General features: G+C 43.6%; 1 protein-coding gene across 1 annotated transcript in view; it reads left to right on the top strand.

Moving 5' to 3' along the window:
• LOC116984349 (ethanolamine kinase 1-like) overlaps positions 1–20146 on the top strand; it is a 331741-nt gene that overhangs the window by 273091 nt on the left and 38504 nt on the right. Inside the window, exon 7 of the mRNA XM_033038497.1 lies at positions 5733–5806. Within this exon, the coding sequence (XP_032894388.1) occupies positions 5733–5806 (74 nt within the window). The remainder of the gene's footprint in view (positions 1–5732; positions 5807–20146) is intronic.

Here is a 20146-nt window from a genome sequence, read left to right as displayed (position 1 = left end):
TATTCCGTTCGATGGTCTGGGCTACCTCCACAACTCTCTGCCATTCAAGTGTCTAAAATGGTGAATGTGCTGCTTCCTTATGCTGGGCCTCAGCTTTCCCCTCTGATCACAATCTGAATGTAATCCAGAAGATAGACACAAAATGCTGGAGTAACTCAGCGGGACAGGTTGGAGAGACTGGAGAGAAGGAATGGGTGACGTTTCTGGTCGAAACCCTTCTTCAGACCGAGAGTCGGGGGATAGAAGGAATTCTATCTAGTGATGCTACCTGTCCCGCTCAGTTACTCCAGCATTTTGTGTCTATCTTTGGTGTAAACCGGCATCTGCAGTTCCTTCCTACACTAAATGTTATCTATCCTCCCCTGTGTGTGCAGCTTGTCTAATCATCTCATGGACTCTGTTCATGTACCTACAGCCAGAAAATAGACTAAATGGCAATAACAGCAAATTTAGAAATAATCAGGATCCCAGAATTTGCATTTGAAACATGAGAAAGATAAAAGCAGCTCTTAATTGCCGCTGTGTTTAGAATAAATATGGAACATACTGTATGTGGGAGGATTTAAATACTTTGTACAGATTAACCCTCACTTACTCCAGTGGCAAGTCAGTGTTGTGCCAAAATGTGCAGTGTTCAATTCTTTATTTAGATTTCGCAGTGAAAACTTTCCACAATTTGTATCTGCATGTTTGTACCTTGTAAAATGCGTACTGTTTTAACTTGTCTCTAGACTGTTTTGGGGCAAAACTAGCAATGTTATACATCATTGAAATGTCAAAGTCACAGTGGCACAGCTGATAGAGCTGCTGCCTCACAGCATCCAGGTTCCATCCTGACCTCAGGTGCTGTCTTTGTGGAGTTTGCACATTCTTTCCGTGACTGTGTGAGGTTTCCTCCGGGTGCTCTGCTTTCTTCCCACATCCCAGAGACGTGTGGATTAATTGGAAAAATATATATTTTTGCGTGGACTTGATGGGCCGAATGGCTTGTTTCTCTGCTGTATATTTCAATCAATCTAATCAAGCAGCCAACATAATCAAGGAGCTCTCCAAACCCGGTCATTCCTCCTCCCCACTCCTGTCAGGCAGAAGATACAGGAGCTTGAAATCCTGCACCACCAGATTTAGGAACACCTTCATTCCCTCTGTTATCAGGCTTCTGAACATCCTCCCATAAGCTAGAGTATAGTGCTGATCTTCCAACCTACCTCATTGTGGACATTGGACTTTTTCCTCTGGAACTGCTACACTACAATGCTGAGAACCACATTCTGCACTCTGGTATATTTCTCTTCGTTCAACCCTTCGTACTTGTATTTGGTTTGATTGTACTGTACTCTGTTTGTATTTATAGAGACATACAGCATGGAAACTGGCTCCTCAGCAAAACTTGCCCACACCGACCAACCTGCCCTAGTTCCACTTGCCCATGTTTGGCCCATATCCCTCTACAGCTATCCTATCCATGTAACTATCTCTATGCTTCTTAAACATTGTGATAGTACCTGCCCCAACTACATCCTCCGGCAGCTTGTTCCTTACACCAGCCACCCATTATGTAAAAAATGTACCCCTCAGGTTCTTGTTAAATCTTTCCCCTGAATGTTACCTAGTTGGCTTCCAAACTCTTGTTGGAAGTATTTACGAAGGAACTGCAGATGCTGGAAAATCGAAGGTAGACAAAAATGCTGGAGAAACTCAGCGGGTGCAGCAGCATCTATGGAGCAAGAGAAATAGGCAACGTTTCGGGCCGAAACGTTGCCTATTTCCCTCGCTCCATAGATGCTGCTGCACCCGCTGAGTTTTTCCAGCAATTTTGTCTATCTTATTGGAAGTAGATTCATATCAGGGTACTGCTGTCGAATACAACAGTAGTGCGTGGCGAATCTCTCCAGATCTCACCCTATAGCAGTGCTCTCGATTGTGCCTTCATGAGATGCCCTGTTTCCTTTTGTACTTGAATACCAGGCAAGCCCATGCAAAACAGCGCTTCACTTGGCCTTAGACACAGAGCCAACACAGCTTGACTGAGGTACAAAAGCTCTATCGGACTTGGCTAACTCTGCACAAAGAAAATATAGACGTGAAAAGCAAACCATAACTGTTGGGAATTGAAATCGAAAACAGAAGTTGCTGTTGTTGATTCGCCTGCTGATCAGTTTTTGAAAAAAAGGTAATTGCATTGAGTAGGATTTTTGGTGAAGGATCCCACCCTTAAATAACTGTTCTGATCTTTCCTTTGAAGCATAGACTGAAACGCATTTCTAGCATTTTCTGAAGGCAATGCATTAAAAAAAATGATTGCAATTTTTGAAGCAATGCTCCTATGAAAAGATTAGCTTTCTTAAAATGTATTATGAAATGAAATTTGTAATGTTTTGATGAACTGATTTCTCACAATGATATACTGGAAAAAGGAAAAAAGAAAGTTTCAATTTAGTTTAGTTTACCGAGGTACATGCAAAGCTATTGTTTGTGTCAAAGAAAAGATTAAACGTGAATCCAATCAATCCGGCCACAGAGCACAGATAAAGGATAAGGAGTAAATTTAGTGCAAAGGTATAACATTGAAGTCTGATAGAGTCTGATTAAAGATGTATTTAATCTCCAAATGTCTCCAATGAGGTAGATGGGACATCAGGATCACACTCTAGTTGGTGAGAGGATGGTTCAGTTGCCTGATAACAGCTGGGAAGAAACTGTCCCTGAATCTGGAGGTGTGCGTTTTCACACTTCTGTACCTTTAGCCTGATGGGAGAGGGGAGAAGAGTGAGACTGGTTCTTGAAAATCCACAATAACATGAAAACTGAGCAGAAATGGAGATGGCCAGATTATGAGCAAATTTAATTTACGGATTGGGAGAGGTAGACATGAGCAGCGATTATTGGATTTTTCATGGACTGATCTAAAGATTAGCTTTTGAAAATTATTTTCATAAACACCTTCCAGAAAGAAGCACAAAATGCAATTAGCACTGCCCAAGACTTATCCAATTGCCTGGGTTTGTCTCTTTGACAGAGCAAGCAACCTGTGGAGATATGATCAGCACAGAGGGGTCACCACAAGAATGTTCCTCATTTCTATTGATCGCTTTGCCTCCCGCTTTGATCAATCTTGGATTGTTTTCGATGGAGAGTCAAAGGCTGAGGGGAGAGAAGACGGAAGTAAACAAAAGGATGAGCAACTTAGAGAGGTAGACAGTCAGAACCTTCTTTCCAGGGGTGGGAATGTCAAAGACTAGAGGGCATAGCTTTAAGGTGAGAGGGGCCAATGTAAAGGAGATGTGTGGGACATGTTTGAGCTTACACGAGTGTGGTGGGGACCTGGATCGCACTACCGGAGATGGTAGTGGAAGCAGATATGATAGTAGCATTTAAGAGGATTTTTGATACGCACATGGATATGCAGCGAATGGAGGAATATGGATCACATGCAGGTAGAAGAGATTAGTTTAACATGGTATCATGTTCAGCATGAACTTTGTGGGCCGAAGGGCCTGTTCCCGTGCTGTATGCAATAGATAATAGGTGCAGGAGTAGGCCATTCGGCCCTTCGAGCCAGCACCACCATTCACTGTGATCATGGCTGATCATCCACAATCAGTACACCATTCCAGGCTATCTTTAAGAGCTCTATCTAACTCTCTCTTGAAAGCATCCAGAGAATTGGCCTCCACTGTCTTCTGAGGCAGAGAATTCCACAGATTCACAATCCTCTGTGTGAAAAAGTTTTTCCTCATCTTCAAAATGGCTTAACTTTTATTCTTAAAATGTGGCCCCTGGTTCTGGACTCCCCCAACATCGGGAACATGTTTCCTGCCTCTAGCATGTCCAAACCCTTAATAATCTTATATGTTTCAATAAGATGCCCTCTCATCCTTCTAAATTCCAGAGTGTACAAGCCCAGTCACTCCATTCTATCAACAGTCCTGTCATCCCAGGAATTAACCTCGTGAACCTACGCGGCACTCCCTCAATAGCAAGAATGTCCTTCCTCCAATTTGGAGACCCAAACTGCACACAATGTTCTATGATTTAAACAGGGAAGCGAGACAATCATCAGGAGTTAAGTCGCATTCGTGCCCAGTTGTAGTTGGACGGAGGGAGTCAGGCTTTGCCCTCATACCCAAAAGAAACAAGAAAAACAGTGAACTCTGCCAAGCATTTTGGACAAAACAACCATTGTGTTTTTTTACCTGTTACACCACCTGTGGAGAGGAGAGGGATATCAGTCAGGATATTTTGTGTAGAAGTTGGAATTGTTACAGTTGTGCAAGACATTGGTGAGACCGCATTTGGAGTATTGTGTTCTGTTTTTGTCCCCTGTTATAGGAAATATGTTTTTTTAGCTGCAAAGGGTGCATCAAGGATTTATGAGGTTGTTGCCAGGATTCAAGGACCTGAGTTACAGGGAGAGGTTGGGCAAGCAAGAACTTTATTCCTTGGTGCGCAGGAGAATGGATGTGATCTCATAGAGGTGTATACGATCATGAGGAGGAACAGATGAAGTAAAAGCAGTCTTTTACATAGAGTACGGGAACCAAGAACCAGAGAACATGGGTTTAAGGTGAGAGGGTAAAGATTATATAGGAACCTGAAGGGCAATTTCTGTACACAGAGAGTGATGATATATGGATGCCAGAGGAGGTAGTTGAGACAGGTACTATCACAACATTAAAACACATATGAATAGGCAGATGGATGGGATAGGTTTAGAGGGATATGGGCCAAACATAGGCAGATGGGACTAGTGTGGGTCATGTGGGTTGGCTTGGGTAAGTTGGGCTGAAGGGCCTGTTTCCACGCTGTATGACTCGATGAGTCTATGTGACGTTGAGATTTGCTTTCTCCCTGCAATCTAACCAAACAGTAACACAAGGAACTCAAGAATTTCTGGTTGACCTCCTCCAACCTCATTCCCAATATAATCCTTTTCCCAGGACATTCTTTTTAACCAAGAATGCCGACTTAAAAGCACACAGGAGAGTTGTAATTTCTTCACCATCTAATAATACTTTAGTTGCGACTTTATTCAGTAAGTGGTAGGGTGTGATTGAATTCAGATGCAAAGTGAAATGTAATCTAGCTTCACCATTACAGAGGCCATGGCACTGTAACATTTTTCTTTTGTTAATTTGCCGCCTTGACACAAGAACACTCTTTTTTTTTTTGGGCGGGGTGCTGGCCCTTTACACCCTAATGGGTCCCTTTCAGAATGGCAGGCAGTGACTAGTGGGGTGCCGCAAGGCTCGGTGCTGGGACCGCAGCTATTTACAATATACATCAATGATTTGGATGAAGGATTTCAAAGTAACATTAGCAAATTTGCAGATGACACAAAGCTGGGTGGCAGTGTGAACTGTGAGGAGAATGCTATGAGAATGCAGGGTGACTTGGACAGGTTGGGGGAGTGGGCAGATGCATGGCAGATGAAGTTTAATGCGGATACATGTGAAGTTATCCACTTTGGTAGCAAAAAACAGGAAGGCAGATTACTGTCTAAATGGCGTCAAGTTGGGAAAAGTTGGGACACTAGCACTATCCCACACACTAGGGACAATTAGATGAGAAAGTGGGATAAGGCAGAACTAGTGTGATTCCAAAACTAAAATTTGCCCGATGGTAGCTTTGAATATGGTTTTGCTGACTTACAAATACTGACACAAATTTGTGATTTTTAAAAAATAAACTTGAAGTGCAATATTGATGATTTTTCTTTCTGTTGTGTTTAGGCTTCACACTTGTCCTGGGGCTTGTGGGCACTTCTCCAGACCAGGTACTCCACCATCGACTTTGATTTCCCGAGGTAAGTGCTCAGCTTTCTTTGGACAAAGTGAAAGAAAATAAAGCCTTGCCCGAAGCCCGGCTCACTGTAGCCAACATCGTGAACTCTAAAGCATTTGGAAGCAGCCTATCTAAATAGCCCCTCGTGCTTCCTTTAATCTTGTATAACCTACAGATGGGACCTATTTCCACCCGCTCCAAAATATGTAAACGATAAAACAGAATTAAAGTGTTTTAAACAACTTGATGACATTCTGGTCGTGTTACTGAAAACTGGCATTTATACCAATCAGGACAAATCTATCAAACAATTTCTCAGACAGTAGAAACAGGGAACTGCAGATGCTGGTTTACAAATAAAGAGACAAAGTGCTGGAGGTGCCTGATCTGCTGTGTTACTGCAGCACCTTGCATCTTTTTTAAAAAGCTTTCTCAGAGTAGATTGCAAAATGGATTAAAATGCGAATTAGTTAGATTTGTTTGTATACTCTAGTTCATTATTGTCATGTGTATCGAGGTACAGTGCAAAGCTTTTGTTTGCATGCTATCCACTCAAAGGAAAGACTATACAGGAATGCAATCAAGCTGTCCACAGGGCACAGATAAAGGATAAAAGGTGCAACATTTAGTTCAACATATAACATTGAAGTCTGATAAAGTTCGATTAAAAATAGTTCAGAGGTCTCCCATGAGGTGGATGGGAGGTCAGGACCGCACTCTAGTTGACGAGAGAACTGTTCAGTTTCCTGATAACAGCTGGGAAGAAACTGTCCCTGAATCTGGAGTTATGTGTTTTCAAACGTAACATTTAAATGCTTTGATGAGAATACTCTTCAACACAGAACACAATCCCCTCGACAGACCCACGCACATGATTTATTTGTGCAGCTCACTTTGTGTTTTTTCTCTCCCTGCTTATAACTCAACCCGTGCTAACTTCACCCCAATCCACCAGGGCTGCTCCAGTGCCTCTCTCCAGTCGCGGCGGTTACGTTAATTGCTAATGACAAAGGCAACCTTCACTCTGTGTGGTTTTCCTGCCCACATTTGGATCATTTACAGGGGTCGTTTTCCTGATAGGAAATGCAACATGAGAAGTGCAAAAACAGTGCCTATATTGTAGTTTAATTGGGTCTCACTGTCGTTCATCCAAGTTGGGCGCGTGTGGACTGGGGTGTCTGTTCCACTACAGGAAAGAGTAAACCCAGACTCAAATCTTAGGAAATTCATCAAATATGGTTCTTGGAGTTCTTTCTTTCAAGCTTTGTTTCACTGCCATATGATCTCCATAAACTGATTCACTGCTAGCTTAGGCACAGGACCAATGGCGCCTAGGGCTAGTTGCTAATGAATCCCACATGCACATGACAATAGAACAGTTGCAGAGAGGCATGGAAAGTCCTCCATTAGATCACTTTATTTCTTTTATAAAAATAAACTCGCAATATTTACTACACTTAAGGAAGGGACAGATAGTTCACTTGTAGTTTAGGCGCACATTACCCGAACCATTAATAATGACAGGGCTAAATAGATACTTAGACATTCTGAAATCTCAAACATTTTTATTGCTTGAATGAAGATTGCTGTCAAACCTATTATGAAGCAAGTATGTACATTTTATTAATGTTACAACTCTGAGCAGCAACCGATTCTGCAAAGTTCAACACTTCGGTTTGCTACTGTAAAACTTTATTCAAAACTTTAAACCATGTAAATGTTTTTACTATTTCCCTTTTGCATTTTATCTTGCACTGTTTTCGATTCAGCAATTCATTTAAGAGAATTGAAAGGTATCCCACTCTAACACTAAAGTGGTGCTGAAGCCAGAGGCATGAAATATGGTTAGCAGTAATGCATGTTCTGGCACCAATGTAACATTCTCCCATTGGTACAAAACATGACTATGCCTTTAAAATTATGGCCATTTACTGTTTACTGGATTCACTAAAAAAAAATTCCTTCCTGCCAATTTCTTTCATTCATGTAGTAAAATAATATCAAGCTGCAACTATAACCATTGTTCGAATTTGCTTTCCAGAATAATGTTAATATTAAACACAATCTAGGTAATAAAAGCTTTATGAAACACACAGAAGTACTCAAACGTTAACACATTCAACTCTCTCAGCTTATTTCTGCACATGCTTCGCTTTAAGTTCAAGAAGCTGCTTAATAACAGTTCAGCCCCTTGAAAATGAGCTTATACTTTACAAAGCATTGTGTTTTTAGATTTTTACTGTATAGTGTGTTTTGATTCCATAGCATTGTTTTGTTTATAAACTCTGCATACCTGCACTGTTATCTCTGCATACCTTTGCAATTCTTGTACACGACTCACATACCTCGATGAGATCATCTCCTAACTACTAGTAGTCTTTCTTTATAACGTTAAACTTTTTTCACTCAATGCACACTCCTCGACACTGTTTCAGTGCTCATTTATCCCCAATGCAGACCCAAGCTTAGTATAAATCAGTGATTCCCAACGTGGGGCGTACGCCCCACAGGGGGGCAATTTGATTTGTAAGGGGGGCAATTGAGCGCGACTGAGGAGGTCTGTGTCCAAATTTTCGTTTTTTATTTTTTTGGATTTTCCATCAGGTAAACATATGTAGTTTATGTTTCTTCAGCTGAAACGGAGTTCACTTTTTAAATGATAAGAATTATATATCACCACATGGGGGGGGGGGGGGGGGGGGGGGGGGGCATCAGGATTTTAGAGGTGATTAGGTGGGGCATGGCCAAAGGAAGGTTGGGAACCACTGTTATAAATGCATGGTCAGACTGAATATTATACAAATTCATTCTTCCTTCTTTTGACATATTCTGCAACTGGAAGTCAACATTCTGTTGCCTGAGATAATTCTTTGCTTTGTCTTGGTTGGCCATGTTAATATCCAATCTGCAACACACCCTGGATCTCAATCAATTATTATTTCAACAAAACTCATGGATTATTTGTGCTTCCAACGCTGCCAAGTGCTGTATTCTTCACTTGTCCATGTCGATCAAGATGCCCCATTCACACTAGTCCCACCTGCCCACATTTGGCCGCTATCCCTCTAAATCTCTCCTATCCATGTACCTGTACAAGTTTATTTGAAATGTTGTTATAGGCAGATGCGATAGTGGCATTTAACAGGCGATTAGGTGGGCGGCGCGACTGATCCGGTGGGCGGCGCGACTGATCCGGTGGGCGGCGCGACTCACGTCGCAGCGGCCTCTGCAGTCCGTCTGTCATTTTATTATTTTTTGTCTCGATTTGAATTTAGTTTTTAGTATTTTTTTTGTGTATGTGTGTGGGTATGTGTGTGGGGGGCGGGGGGTGGGGAAACTTTTAAAAATCTATCCCCTGCACGGAGAACCCGACCTTTTTCTCTGTCGGGTCTCCGTTGTCGTTGGGGCCTAGCACCGTGGAGCGGCCTCCGGCAGGAACGACCTGGGGCTCCAGTCACGGAGCTGCGGACCTACTCACCATCATGGAGCTGGCCGAGTTCGGAGCGGGAGGAGCGGTGGTGGCGCGCTGCTGCGACCCAACCCCGGGGATTCGGAGGCTTACCGCAGGTCTGGTAGACAGGAACACTGGGAGCCCGCGGGTCCCTGCTGGGAGACCGTTTTTCGGGGCTTCCGCAACGGCGACTTCACCCGCCCGAGTTGCGGGGTTGAAGAGTACCTGAAGCGGGGCCTTACATCACCGCCCCGCGCGGCTTGGAATGGCTGCGGGACTTTGCTAGCGCACGCCGGGGGCTCCAACAACAAGACCCGGAGCGTGGCCTTGCATCACCTGGCGCGGCGTAAATGGCCACGGGACAATTGACATTGACAATTGACTCTGACATCGGGAGGGGAATGGGAAGTGCAGGGGAGAGATAAGTCTTTGCCTTCCATCACAGCGAGGAGGAGATGCGCTGTGATGGATGTTTGTGTAAATTGTGTTGTGTCTTGGTTCCTTTTTGTGTGTATGACTGCAGAAACAACATTTCATTTGAACCTCATTGGGGTTCAAATGACAAATAAATTGTATTGTATTGTATTGTATTGTATTAGATAGGTACATGGATACGCAGGGAATGGAGGGATATGGATTATGTGCAGGCAGATAAGAGCTAGTCTTTCATTATGTTTGGCATTAAGGTGGGCCAAAGGATAGGCACAAAATGCTGGAGTAATTCAGCGGGTCAGGCAGCATCCCCGGAGAAAAGAAATTAGGGTCGAGACCCTTCATCATCACACTTAGTGGGCCAATGGGCCTGTTTCTGTGCTGTACTCCTCTATGTTCTCTAACACCTGCCTTAACTGGGTCTTCTGGCAACGCGTTCCATTCATCCACCACCTTCTGTGTGAAGAAGTGTTTCCTCAGGTTTCTATGCAGTCTTTCCCCTCTCACCTTAAACCCATGGAAACCTCAGTATCTCCGAGTGTTGATGCATGTCAAAGCGGGGAACGTAGCAGATAAAGAGTGTGTGGGATGGGAAAGAAAGAGCTTGGACTTAAGCCCCTGTCCCACTTAGGAAACCTGAACGGAAACCTCTGGAGACTTTGGCCCCACCCAAGGTTTCCGTGCGGTTCCCAGAGGTTGCAGGTGGTTGCCGGAGGTTGCAGGTAGTGGAAGCAGGTAGGGAGACTGACAAAAACCTCCGGGAACCTCCGGGAACCGCACAGAAACCTTGGGTGGGGCACAAAGTCTCCAGAGGTTTCCGTTCAGGTTTCCTAAGTGGGACAGGGGCATTAGCTTTCACCAATGGCAGGGAGAGGTCAACAGAACACACTCCATTGTCCAAGAGGGCTCACGCAAGATGGATCTCATGTGTAGAATGAATATCACAAAACCAGGCTCTCCACAACACAACACATGTGGGAAGGAACTACAGATACTGGTTTACACCGAAAATAGACACATTCACATTCTCACACTGACCATTCTGTCCTGGGCCTCCTCCGTTGTCAGAGTGAGGCCCAGCACAAATTGGAGGAACAGCACCTCATACTTCGCTTGGGCAGCTTACACCCCAACGGATTGAACGTTGACTTCTCTAATTTCAAGTAACTCCTGCATTCTCTCCCCCGTTCTAATTCTAGTTTAGTTTGGCTTAGCTTAGTTTAGTTTAGTGTATTGTCATGTGTACTGAGGGACAGTGAAAAGCTTTTTGTTGCGTGCTATCAGGTCAGCAGAAAAACTACGCATGAATCGAGTCGTCCACAGTGTACAGATACAGGATAAATGGAATAGCATTTAGTGCAGGTTAAAGCCCAGTAAAGTCTGATTAAAGATTGTTTCAGAGTCTCCAATGAGGTAGATGATAGCTGAGGACCGCTCTCTAGTTGGTGATAGGATGATTCAGTTGCCTGATAACAGATAGGAAGAAACTGTCCCTGAATCTGGAGGTGTGCATTTTCACACTTCTGTACCTCTTGCCCGATGGGAGAGGGGAGAAGAGGGAGTGGCCAGGGTGCGACTCGTCCTTGATTATGCTGCTGGCCTTGCCGAGACAGCGTGAGGTATAGATGTAATCACTGGAGGGGAAGTTTGGTTTGTGTTGGCTTCTGAAGAAGGGTCTCGATCCATTCCTTCTATCCAGAGATGCTGCCTGTCCCACTGAGTTACTCTAATATTTTGTGTCTATCTTCGATGTAAATCAGCATCTGCAGTTCCTTCCTACACAGGTTGGTTTGTGTGATGGTCTGGGCTGCGTCCACAATTCTCTGCAATTATGTGCGGCCTTTGATGGAGCTGTTCCCAAACCAAGCCTGGGTGCATCACGATAAAATGCTCTCTACGGCGCATCTGTAGAGGTTGGTGAGAGTTGTTGGAGGCCATGCTGGACTACCTAAGCAAATCGGGCAGTCCACAGCCTTTATCTGTGGAGAAATGACCCTATCATCCTGCCATGCATTGGAAAGGAAGGAAAATAGAGAGGCTGCCTTTGGAGCTCTGCACAAATTCAGATAAAACCTCTGCTGACATTTCAACCAGCACTTACCCACCATTACAAGTTAGTGAATTACCGAAGACTGACAGGTACGCAGTTACACTTTCGAATGACCCCATAATTATTTATTTGAAAATACAGTGGGACATGCTGTCATGCGTTAGTTAATCGAGCAGGGTTCAGGCACAGCAGGACTTTGTGCTTGTGTCTGACGGCGGATTTGCGGCCGCTGATGAATAACTTTATTACGGTAAGTTGCAGTTTTGTTATTGGTCTCTTGCTTTGATTTGGGCCTTAAATAGTAAAAGCAAAGGATAATGTGGCTGTCATTTTTATGGTCCTTTCCATATGAAATGTCCCATTAAACCAAAGATAAGGTATATTTAAATCAAAAATCACAGCCGGGGAATACAATGAGAGAAAGAGGCTCCTGTTACACAAGTTTATATTGTGATGTAAAGGAACAGAGTGCCTTTTGTGTTGCTAACTAAGCTACATTTCAGACCTTATGTCTGGGTTCAGACAAAAACTTCATTAAAATAAAACCATTGACAATTATTGAAGGAGTTATATAGCACCATAATAGCCTATTTCTGTACTTTTCTGACATTACATAGAACATAGAACAGTATAGCACAGGGACAGGCCCTTCGGCCCACCATGTCTGTGTCAACATGATGCCAAGGTAAAGTGATCCCATCTGCCTGCATGTGATCCATATCTCTCCATTCCTGCATCCATGTGCCTATCCCAAAGCCTTTACATTGGTGCCACCATGGTGTCTGCCTTCAGCACCAACCCCTGTTCCTGGCACCTATCAGTCTCTATAACAAACTTGCCTTTAAACTGTGCCCCTTTCATCTTAAAGCTGTATGTACCCTCTGGTCTTTGACATTTCAACCTTTAGTTAGAATAAGCCATAGGCATCTGATTCACCTTATTAACCCCATGGATCTATTCAACGTCTTAGCTTCTCAGAATTCAGCCGATCAGAACCAACCATCTGATCTAACTTCGGTTTTCCTTAAGATAAGATAATTGTGTATTAGACAATCATCATATTCATGAAACTACCACCACTCTCTCTTATCTAATTGTATCAATTGTTCCTTAACGATGACTGAAGATGGGTCCCAAACCAAAATATCACCTAATTTAGATTTAGGTTTATTATTGTCAAATGTACCGAAGTACAGTAGAAAGCGTTTTACATGCTATCCAGTCAGATTAGATAATACTGTCCATAAATAAAATCAAGGCAAACTCGAGTACATCAGAGGATGAAGAAACAAGGAACTGAACATGCTGGTTTACAAATGAAGACACAAAGTTCTGGAGTAAATCAACGGGTCAGGCAGCATCCCTGGAGAATGTGGATAGGTGATGTTTTGGGTTGGAACCCCTCTTCCGACTGGAGAAGGGTCCCGCCCCGATACGTCACCTATTCATGTTCTCCAGTGATGCTGTTTGACCTGCTGAGATACACCAGCACTTAGAATAGAATAGAATGCCATTTATTGTCATTTAAACATACAAGGTTCAAACAAAATTAAACACGGTGTCCTTTTTTCAACTACAACATCGTTGGTCTGGGCAACATGTTGGGCACAGGGTCGTAGCTCCTTAATTCCATGTTCTATGTTCCATAATGGTAAATGCCGCCCCTACGTGCCAGTATACTCTGCCGAGTTCAGACCCATTACCCAAGCCCTGGCTCTAATCGGGGGCTTCAACACAAACACTCGTTTTAAAGAAAGTAATAATTTGACTCGAAGATAGGCACAAAAAGCTGGAGTAACTCAGCGGGACAGGCAGCATCTCTGGAGAGAAGGAATGCATGACGTTTTGGGATGAGACCCTTCTTCAAAACCACCCAGTCTGATGAAGGGTCTTGACCTGAAATGTCACCCATTCCTTCTCTCCAGAGATGCTGCCTGTCCTTCTGAGTTACTCCAGCTTTTTGTGCCAATCTTCGGTTTAAACCAGCATCTGCAGTAACTTCCAACCTAAATAATTTGTCTCTACATGTTAAATCGATGAATGGATGGGTGACAGAGGATTACGCCTGTAATCTCGTTTCTTACTCCAGTTGATGAAGGATCCCGAGACAAATAACCAGCGTAACCAGCGTTCAAAAAATTGCTGGCATTTCATGACAAATATATGTACATGCTTCTGTTATTCCCACTGTTATTTCTGAAGATCAAATTCTCTGTAGAATGACTTTCTGTCCAATCTCCTGTCTCTGGTGAATTGAGGGCGGAGATGTTCCTAATATGTTAGCAATTGGGGGTGAAATATCGGGAAGAGCACCAATGATTTTTTCAGCAGACAAGGCTCGATTTTGGAAATTCAGGAAATTGGTGGAAAGTTGGCTAAAGATATATTCAGATTTGTGCTGAGGAAAGTGGTTAAAATTTGCTTAATACAGTAAAATACTAAGAGGCAGAAATTCATCCAGCTATTGGTACGGAGAAAAATGGGAATGGATTGTTTTAGTTTAGTTTAGAGATACAGCATGGAGACAGGCCCTTCAGCCCATCAAGTCCGCGCCAACCATTGAGCACCTGTTCACATTAGTTCTAAGTGATCCCACTTTCTCATCCAATTCTTATACATTAGAGGCAATTTACAGAGGCCACTTAACGTACAAACCCGCACACAAAGAAAATCCAGCAGGTTTTAATCTGCAATTTGAGAAGGAGAACGTTAAATCGGAAGTGGCAGTGATGCAGTTGAACAAAGGGGACTATGAAGACATGAGAGGGGAGCTGGCCAAGGTAGACTGGAAATGGATCCTAGCAGGAATGACAATGGAACAGCAATGGCAGGAATTTCTGGGCATAATCCGGAAGACGCAGGATCATTTCATTCCAAAAAGGAAGAAAGATGGGGGAGTAGGAGGCAACCGTGGCTGACAAGAGAAGTTAGGGATGGAATAAAACTAAAAGAAAAGATGTATTTTTTTAAATTTTTTATTTATTTTTTTTATTTTATTAGAAGTTAATACAATACAAAACAATACAGTGGCACCTAATTTTAGGTGCCAACTATGTCATACCGTAATCCATTCCATGTACAACCTCTAGTTTTATGTTATGAGAAGGAAGTAAGCAAGACAAGAAAAAGAAAACAATAGAAAGGGGAAAGAGTGGAAAAATAGATGGTAGAGAGTAGAAAAACGTGAAGTGTGTATATAAAAAATAAAAAGAAAAAAAGAAAAGAAAAAAGGAAAGGTGGAAAGTAGAAATAGAAGAGAAGGCCCCTTAAAAGAGAAATTTTCAAATCTATATTCGGAGATGTAGATCTATCCACGTCATGAACTGAAATCAGCAATCCTTATGGTACCGCTGCATCACATGATTCCAAAAAGTCGATGAAAGGAGACCAACTCCTTAAGAATTGGTCATATTTATCTATTAGTCGGAGTCTCATTTCTTCAAGGCGTGCTATGTCCATCATATTCCTAATCCACATTTTAACAGTTGGTATGGTTGTATTTTTCCAAAATTTAAGTATCAATTTCTTTCCAATTATTAACCCATAATTAAAAAAAACATTTTGGTCTTTATTTAAATTGGTATCTTCTCCTATTATTCCAAATATAATCCATTCCATTTTGGGTTCTATTCTTGACTTGAAGAGCTTTGTAAATATATCAAATATATCACTCCAAAATGTATTCAACTTTGTACATCCTACAAATGAATGTGTTATATTAGCGTTTTGAAACAAACATTTATCGCATCTGGGAGAGACGTTTGGATAAAATTTATTCAACCTCGTTTTTGAATAATATAGTCTATGTAATAATTTGAATTGAATTAAATTATGTCTTGTATTAATAGAACAGTTATGTGTATAACACAGCAAAGAGTAGCAGGAAGCCAGGGGATTGGGAAACTTTCATAGGACAACAGAAGGAAACAAAACGGGCAATACGGGCTGAAAAGATGAATTATGAAGGGAAGCTGGCCAGGAATATAAAGAAGGACAGTAAAAGCTTCTTTAGATATGTTAAGGGAAAAAGAGTAGCAAAGTCAAATGTGGGTCCCTTGAAGGCAGACATGGGTGAAATTATTATGGGCAACAAGGAAATGGCAGAAGAGTTGAATAGGTACTTTGGATCTGTCTTCACTAAGGAAGGCACAAACAATCTCGCAGATGTACTGGAGGACAGAGGATCTAAGGGGGTAGAGGAACTGAAAGACATTTTCATTAGGCGAGAAATAGTATTGGGTAGGCTAATGGGACTGAAGGATGATAAATCCCCTGGACATGATGGTCTACATCCCAGGGTCCTCAGGGAGGTGGCTCTAGAAATAGTGGATGCATTGGTGATCATTTTCCAATGTTCAATAGATTCAGGATCAGTTCCTGTGGATTGGAGGATAACTAATGTTATCCCACTTTTCAAGAAAGGAGCGAGAGAGAAAACGGGGAATTACAGACCAGTTAGCCTGACTTCGGTGGTGGAAAAGATGCTGGAGTCAATTATTAAAGAGGTAATAATGGGGCATTTGGATAGCAGTAAAATGATTAGTCCAAGTCAACATGGATTTATGAAAGGGAAATCATGCTTGACTAATCTGGAATTTTTTGAGGATGTGACAAGTAAAATGGATGAAGGGGTGCCAGTGGATGTAGTGTATCTAGACTTTCAGAAAGCCTTTGATAAGGTCCCGCACGGGAGACTGGTGACTAAAATTAGAGCACATGGTATTGGGGGTAGGGTGTTGACATGGATAGAAAATTGGTTGGCAGACAGGAAGCAAAGATTAGGAGTGAACGGGTCCTTTTCAGAATGGCAGGCAGTGGCGAGTAGAGTGCCGCAAGGCTTGGTGTTGGGGCGGCAACTGTTTACCATATATATTAATGATTTGGAAGAGGGAATTAGGAGCAACATTAGCAAGTTTGCGGATGACACAAAGCTGGGTGGCAGTGTGAGCTGTGAAGAGGATGTTAGGAGGTTGCAGGGTGACCTGGACAGGTTGAGTGAGTGGGCAGATGCGTGGCAGATGAAGTATAATATAGATAAATGTGAGGTTATCCACTTTGGCAGCAAAAACAAGGGGGCAGATTATTATCTCAATGGGGTTAGGTTAGGTAAGGGGGAGGTGCAGCGAGACCTGGGCGTCCTTATACACCAGTCACTGAAAGTTGGCTTACAGGCACAGCAGGCAATGAAGAAAGCTAATGGAATGTTGGCCTTCATAACAAGAGGATTTCAGTATAGGAGTAAAGAGGTTATTCTGCAGTTGTATAGGGCTCTGGTGAGACCACATCTGGAGTATTGTGTACAGTTTTGGTCTCCTAATTTAAGGAAAGACATCCTTGTGATTGAAGCAGTGCAGCGTAGGTTCACGAGATTGATCCCTGGGATGGCGGGACTGTCATATGAGGAAAGATTGAAAAGACTAGGCTTGCATTCACTGGAGTTTAGAAGGATGAGGGGTTATCTTATGGAAACATATAAAATTATAAAAGGACTGGACAAGCTAGATGCAGGAAAAATGTTCCCAATGTTGGGCGAGTCCAGAACCAGGGGCCACACTCTTAGAATAAAGGGGAGGTCATTTAAGACTGAGGTGAGAAAAAACCTTTTCACCCATAGAGTTGTGAATTTATGGATTTCCCTGCCACAGAGGGCAGTGGAGGCCAAGTCACTGGATGGATTTAAGAGAGAGTTAGATAGAGCTCTAGGGACTAGTGGAGTCAAGGGATATGGGAAGAAGGCAGGCACAGGTTATTGATAGGGGACGTTCAGCCATGATCACAATGAATGAAGACTGTCTTAACTCAACTCCGGGGGCGCTGTTCTGGCAGCAGCCATGTCAGCAGTGTGTCAGTTTTTTCAATTTTTTTTATTTTTTAGTATGTTTTAAAGTATGTATTTAATGTTTTTTTGTGTGTCTTGTGTGGGGGGTGGTGTGGGGGGGTGAGGGGGAAACCGCTTCGGTCGCCTCCTCCATGGAGAGGCGACTTTTTCCAGGTCGCCTCCCCCGTGGCCTAACATCAAGGATCGGCGCGGCCTTTCCCGGAGACGTGCCCGGGGCTTCAGCGGCGGGCGCAGCGTGGACTCTCGTTGTAGAGCGGGTGAACCCTCGCTGGGGCTCGCTGGAGGGGAGCGCTTCGTTTCGCTGGCCCGGGGCTGCCGTGGTCTGCAGATCTCCAGCTGGCGCGGCGTCTACAGCCCGGGATCCCTCGTGGGGGACCCGGGGGAAGAAGAAGCTTCCACCGCCGGCCCGCGGCCAACTTCTACCGCGGGGCCGGCATGGACCTACCATCACCCCTGGAGGGGAGCTTCGACCGCCGGCCCTGCAGTCTACGGTGCTTCTGGCTGCGGCGGGGACTTTAAATCTCGACCGCCGGCCTGCAGCCTACAACAACTTAAAGCCGCGGTCTCCGGTGAGGAAGAGCCGATCCTGGACTGACTTTGGACTCTGGTCCTGTCCACGGGGGGGAAATGGAGGAGGACTGGCCACATTTTTGTGCCTTCCACCACAGTGATGAATGCTGTGGTGGATGTTTGTGTTACATTTTGTGTGTTCTTTATTATTGTATCGCTGCTGACAACCCAATCCTTGCCGGGTCACTGCACGTGCGGTCGACCGGTCGGTGCAGAGAGCAGCTTTGAATGTTTGTCTCTTCGTTGATTGTGTCCCTTTCTTTTTTTTTTAAAAAGCTACTGTAATGCGCCCTTTTAAATTGCCCCTCGGGGATGAATAAAGTGCTTGATTGATTGATTGATTGATTCATTGAATGGCGGTGCTGGCTCGAAGGGCCGAATGGCCTCCTCCTGCACCTATTTTCTATGTTTCTATGTTTCTATGTCACGGGGAGAATGTGCAAACTCCATACAGACAGCCCCCAGTCAGGATTGAAAACCAGGTCTCTGGCACGGTGAGGCAGCGGCTTTACATAATAAGAATATTGCAAATACTCTTATTAAGTGCACACTTGTATTTTCCACTGAATTACCAATCAAAGAAAGACAAAACCACAGATAGTCCGATGTTATGAATAACTTACTGGAAACAAAGGAACTTGGTACTAAAAATACATAAGACTGTTAATATCATTTAAGACAAGTCATTTTGTATGAAATCCAAAGAAAAGGGGGAATTTTATTTCCAAGTTGTTATTATGTGAAATATAATCCTGTCAGCATGAACTTCCAGGAATTAGACTGTTAATTTGAAAAGGGATTCCTTAGAGAGAAAAGAGTTAGGGTGTGGGATACTAAGCCTGCTGGACATGTGACCAAGGTGGAGGATGTAAAGAGGCTTCACGGTGAGTGTGTCACTGAAAAATGAAAGATAATGTAGTAAAATGGGAAAAATCCACTTTATTTCTTGTAACAGAATGGTACAATTAACATAGGACATGGGACAGTCCAACACAAGAACAGGCCATTCGGTCCACAATGTCGGTTCCCAACATAATGCCAAGCCCATCACTTATCTACCTGCTCATCATCCACACCCCCCCCCCCATTCCCTGCATATCCATGTGCCTATCCAAAAGTCTTCTCAATGCCACTAACAATGCCACCCTGGTAGCACATTCCAGATTGGACAGACTTGGGAATGTTTTCTCTGGAATGCCGGAGGTTGCGGGGTGACCTGATAGAAGTATGTACAATTATGAGGCATCTTTATCCCAAGGTGGAAATGTCAAATGCAAGAGGGCATGGCTTTCAGGTGAGTGGGGGAAAGTTTAAAGGAGATGTGTGGGGCAGGTTTTTTATGCAGAAGGTGGTGAGTGCCTGGAACGCACTGCCAGGGGTGGTGGAGGTGGAGGCTGAGGCAAAACAAGCATGCAGGTACAGCAGGCAGTGAAGAAAGCGAATGGCATGTTGGCCATCAGAACAAGAGGAGTTGAGTATAGGAGCAAAGAGGTCCTTCTGCAGTTGTACAGGACCCCAGTGAGACCACGCCTGGAGTATTGTGTGCAGTTTTGGTCTCCAAATTTGAGGAAGGACATTCTTGCTATTGAGGGAGCTCAGCGTAGGTTCACAAGGTTAATTCCCGGGATGGCACGACTGTCATATGTTGATAGAATGGAGCGGCTGGGCTTGTATACTCTGGAATTTAGAAGAATGAGAGGGGATCTTATTGAAACATATAAGATTATTAAGGGTTTGGACACGTTAGAGGCAGGAAACATGTTCCCGATGTTGGGGGAGTTCAGAACCAGGGGCCACAGTTTAAGAATAAGGGGTAAGGCATTTAGATCGTAGATGAAGAAATACTTTTTCACATAGAGAGTTGTGAGCCTGTGGAATTCTCTGCCTCAGAGGGTGGTGGAGGCCGATTCTCTGGATGCTTTCAAGAGAGAGTTAGATAAAGATAGCGGAGTCAAGGGATATGGGGAGAAGGCAGGAACGGGATACTGATCGTGGATGATCAGCCATGATCACATTGAAT

This window comes from Amblyraja radiata, chromosome 20, assembly GCF_010909765.2.
Source record: "Amblyraja radiata isolate CabotCenter1 chromosome 20, sAmbRad1.1.pri, whole genome shotgun sequence".
NCBI lineage: Eukaryota > Metazoa > Chordata > Chondrichthyes > Rajiformes > Rajidae > Amblyraja > Amblyraja radiata.
The sequence above is the reverse complement of the archived record's forward strand: the minus strand, read 5'-3'. Positions and strand labels throughout refer to the sequence as shown.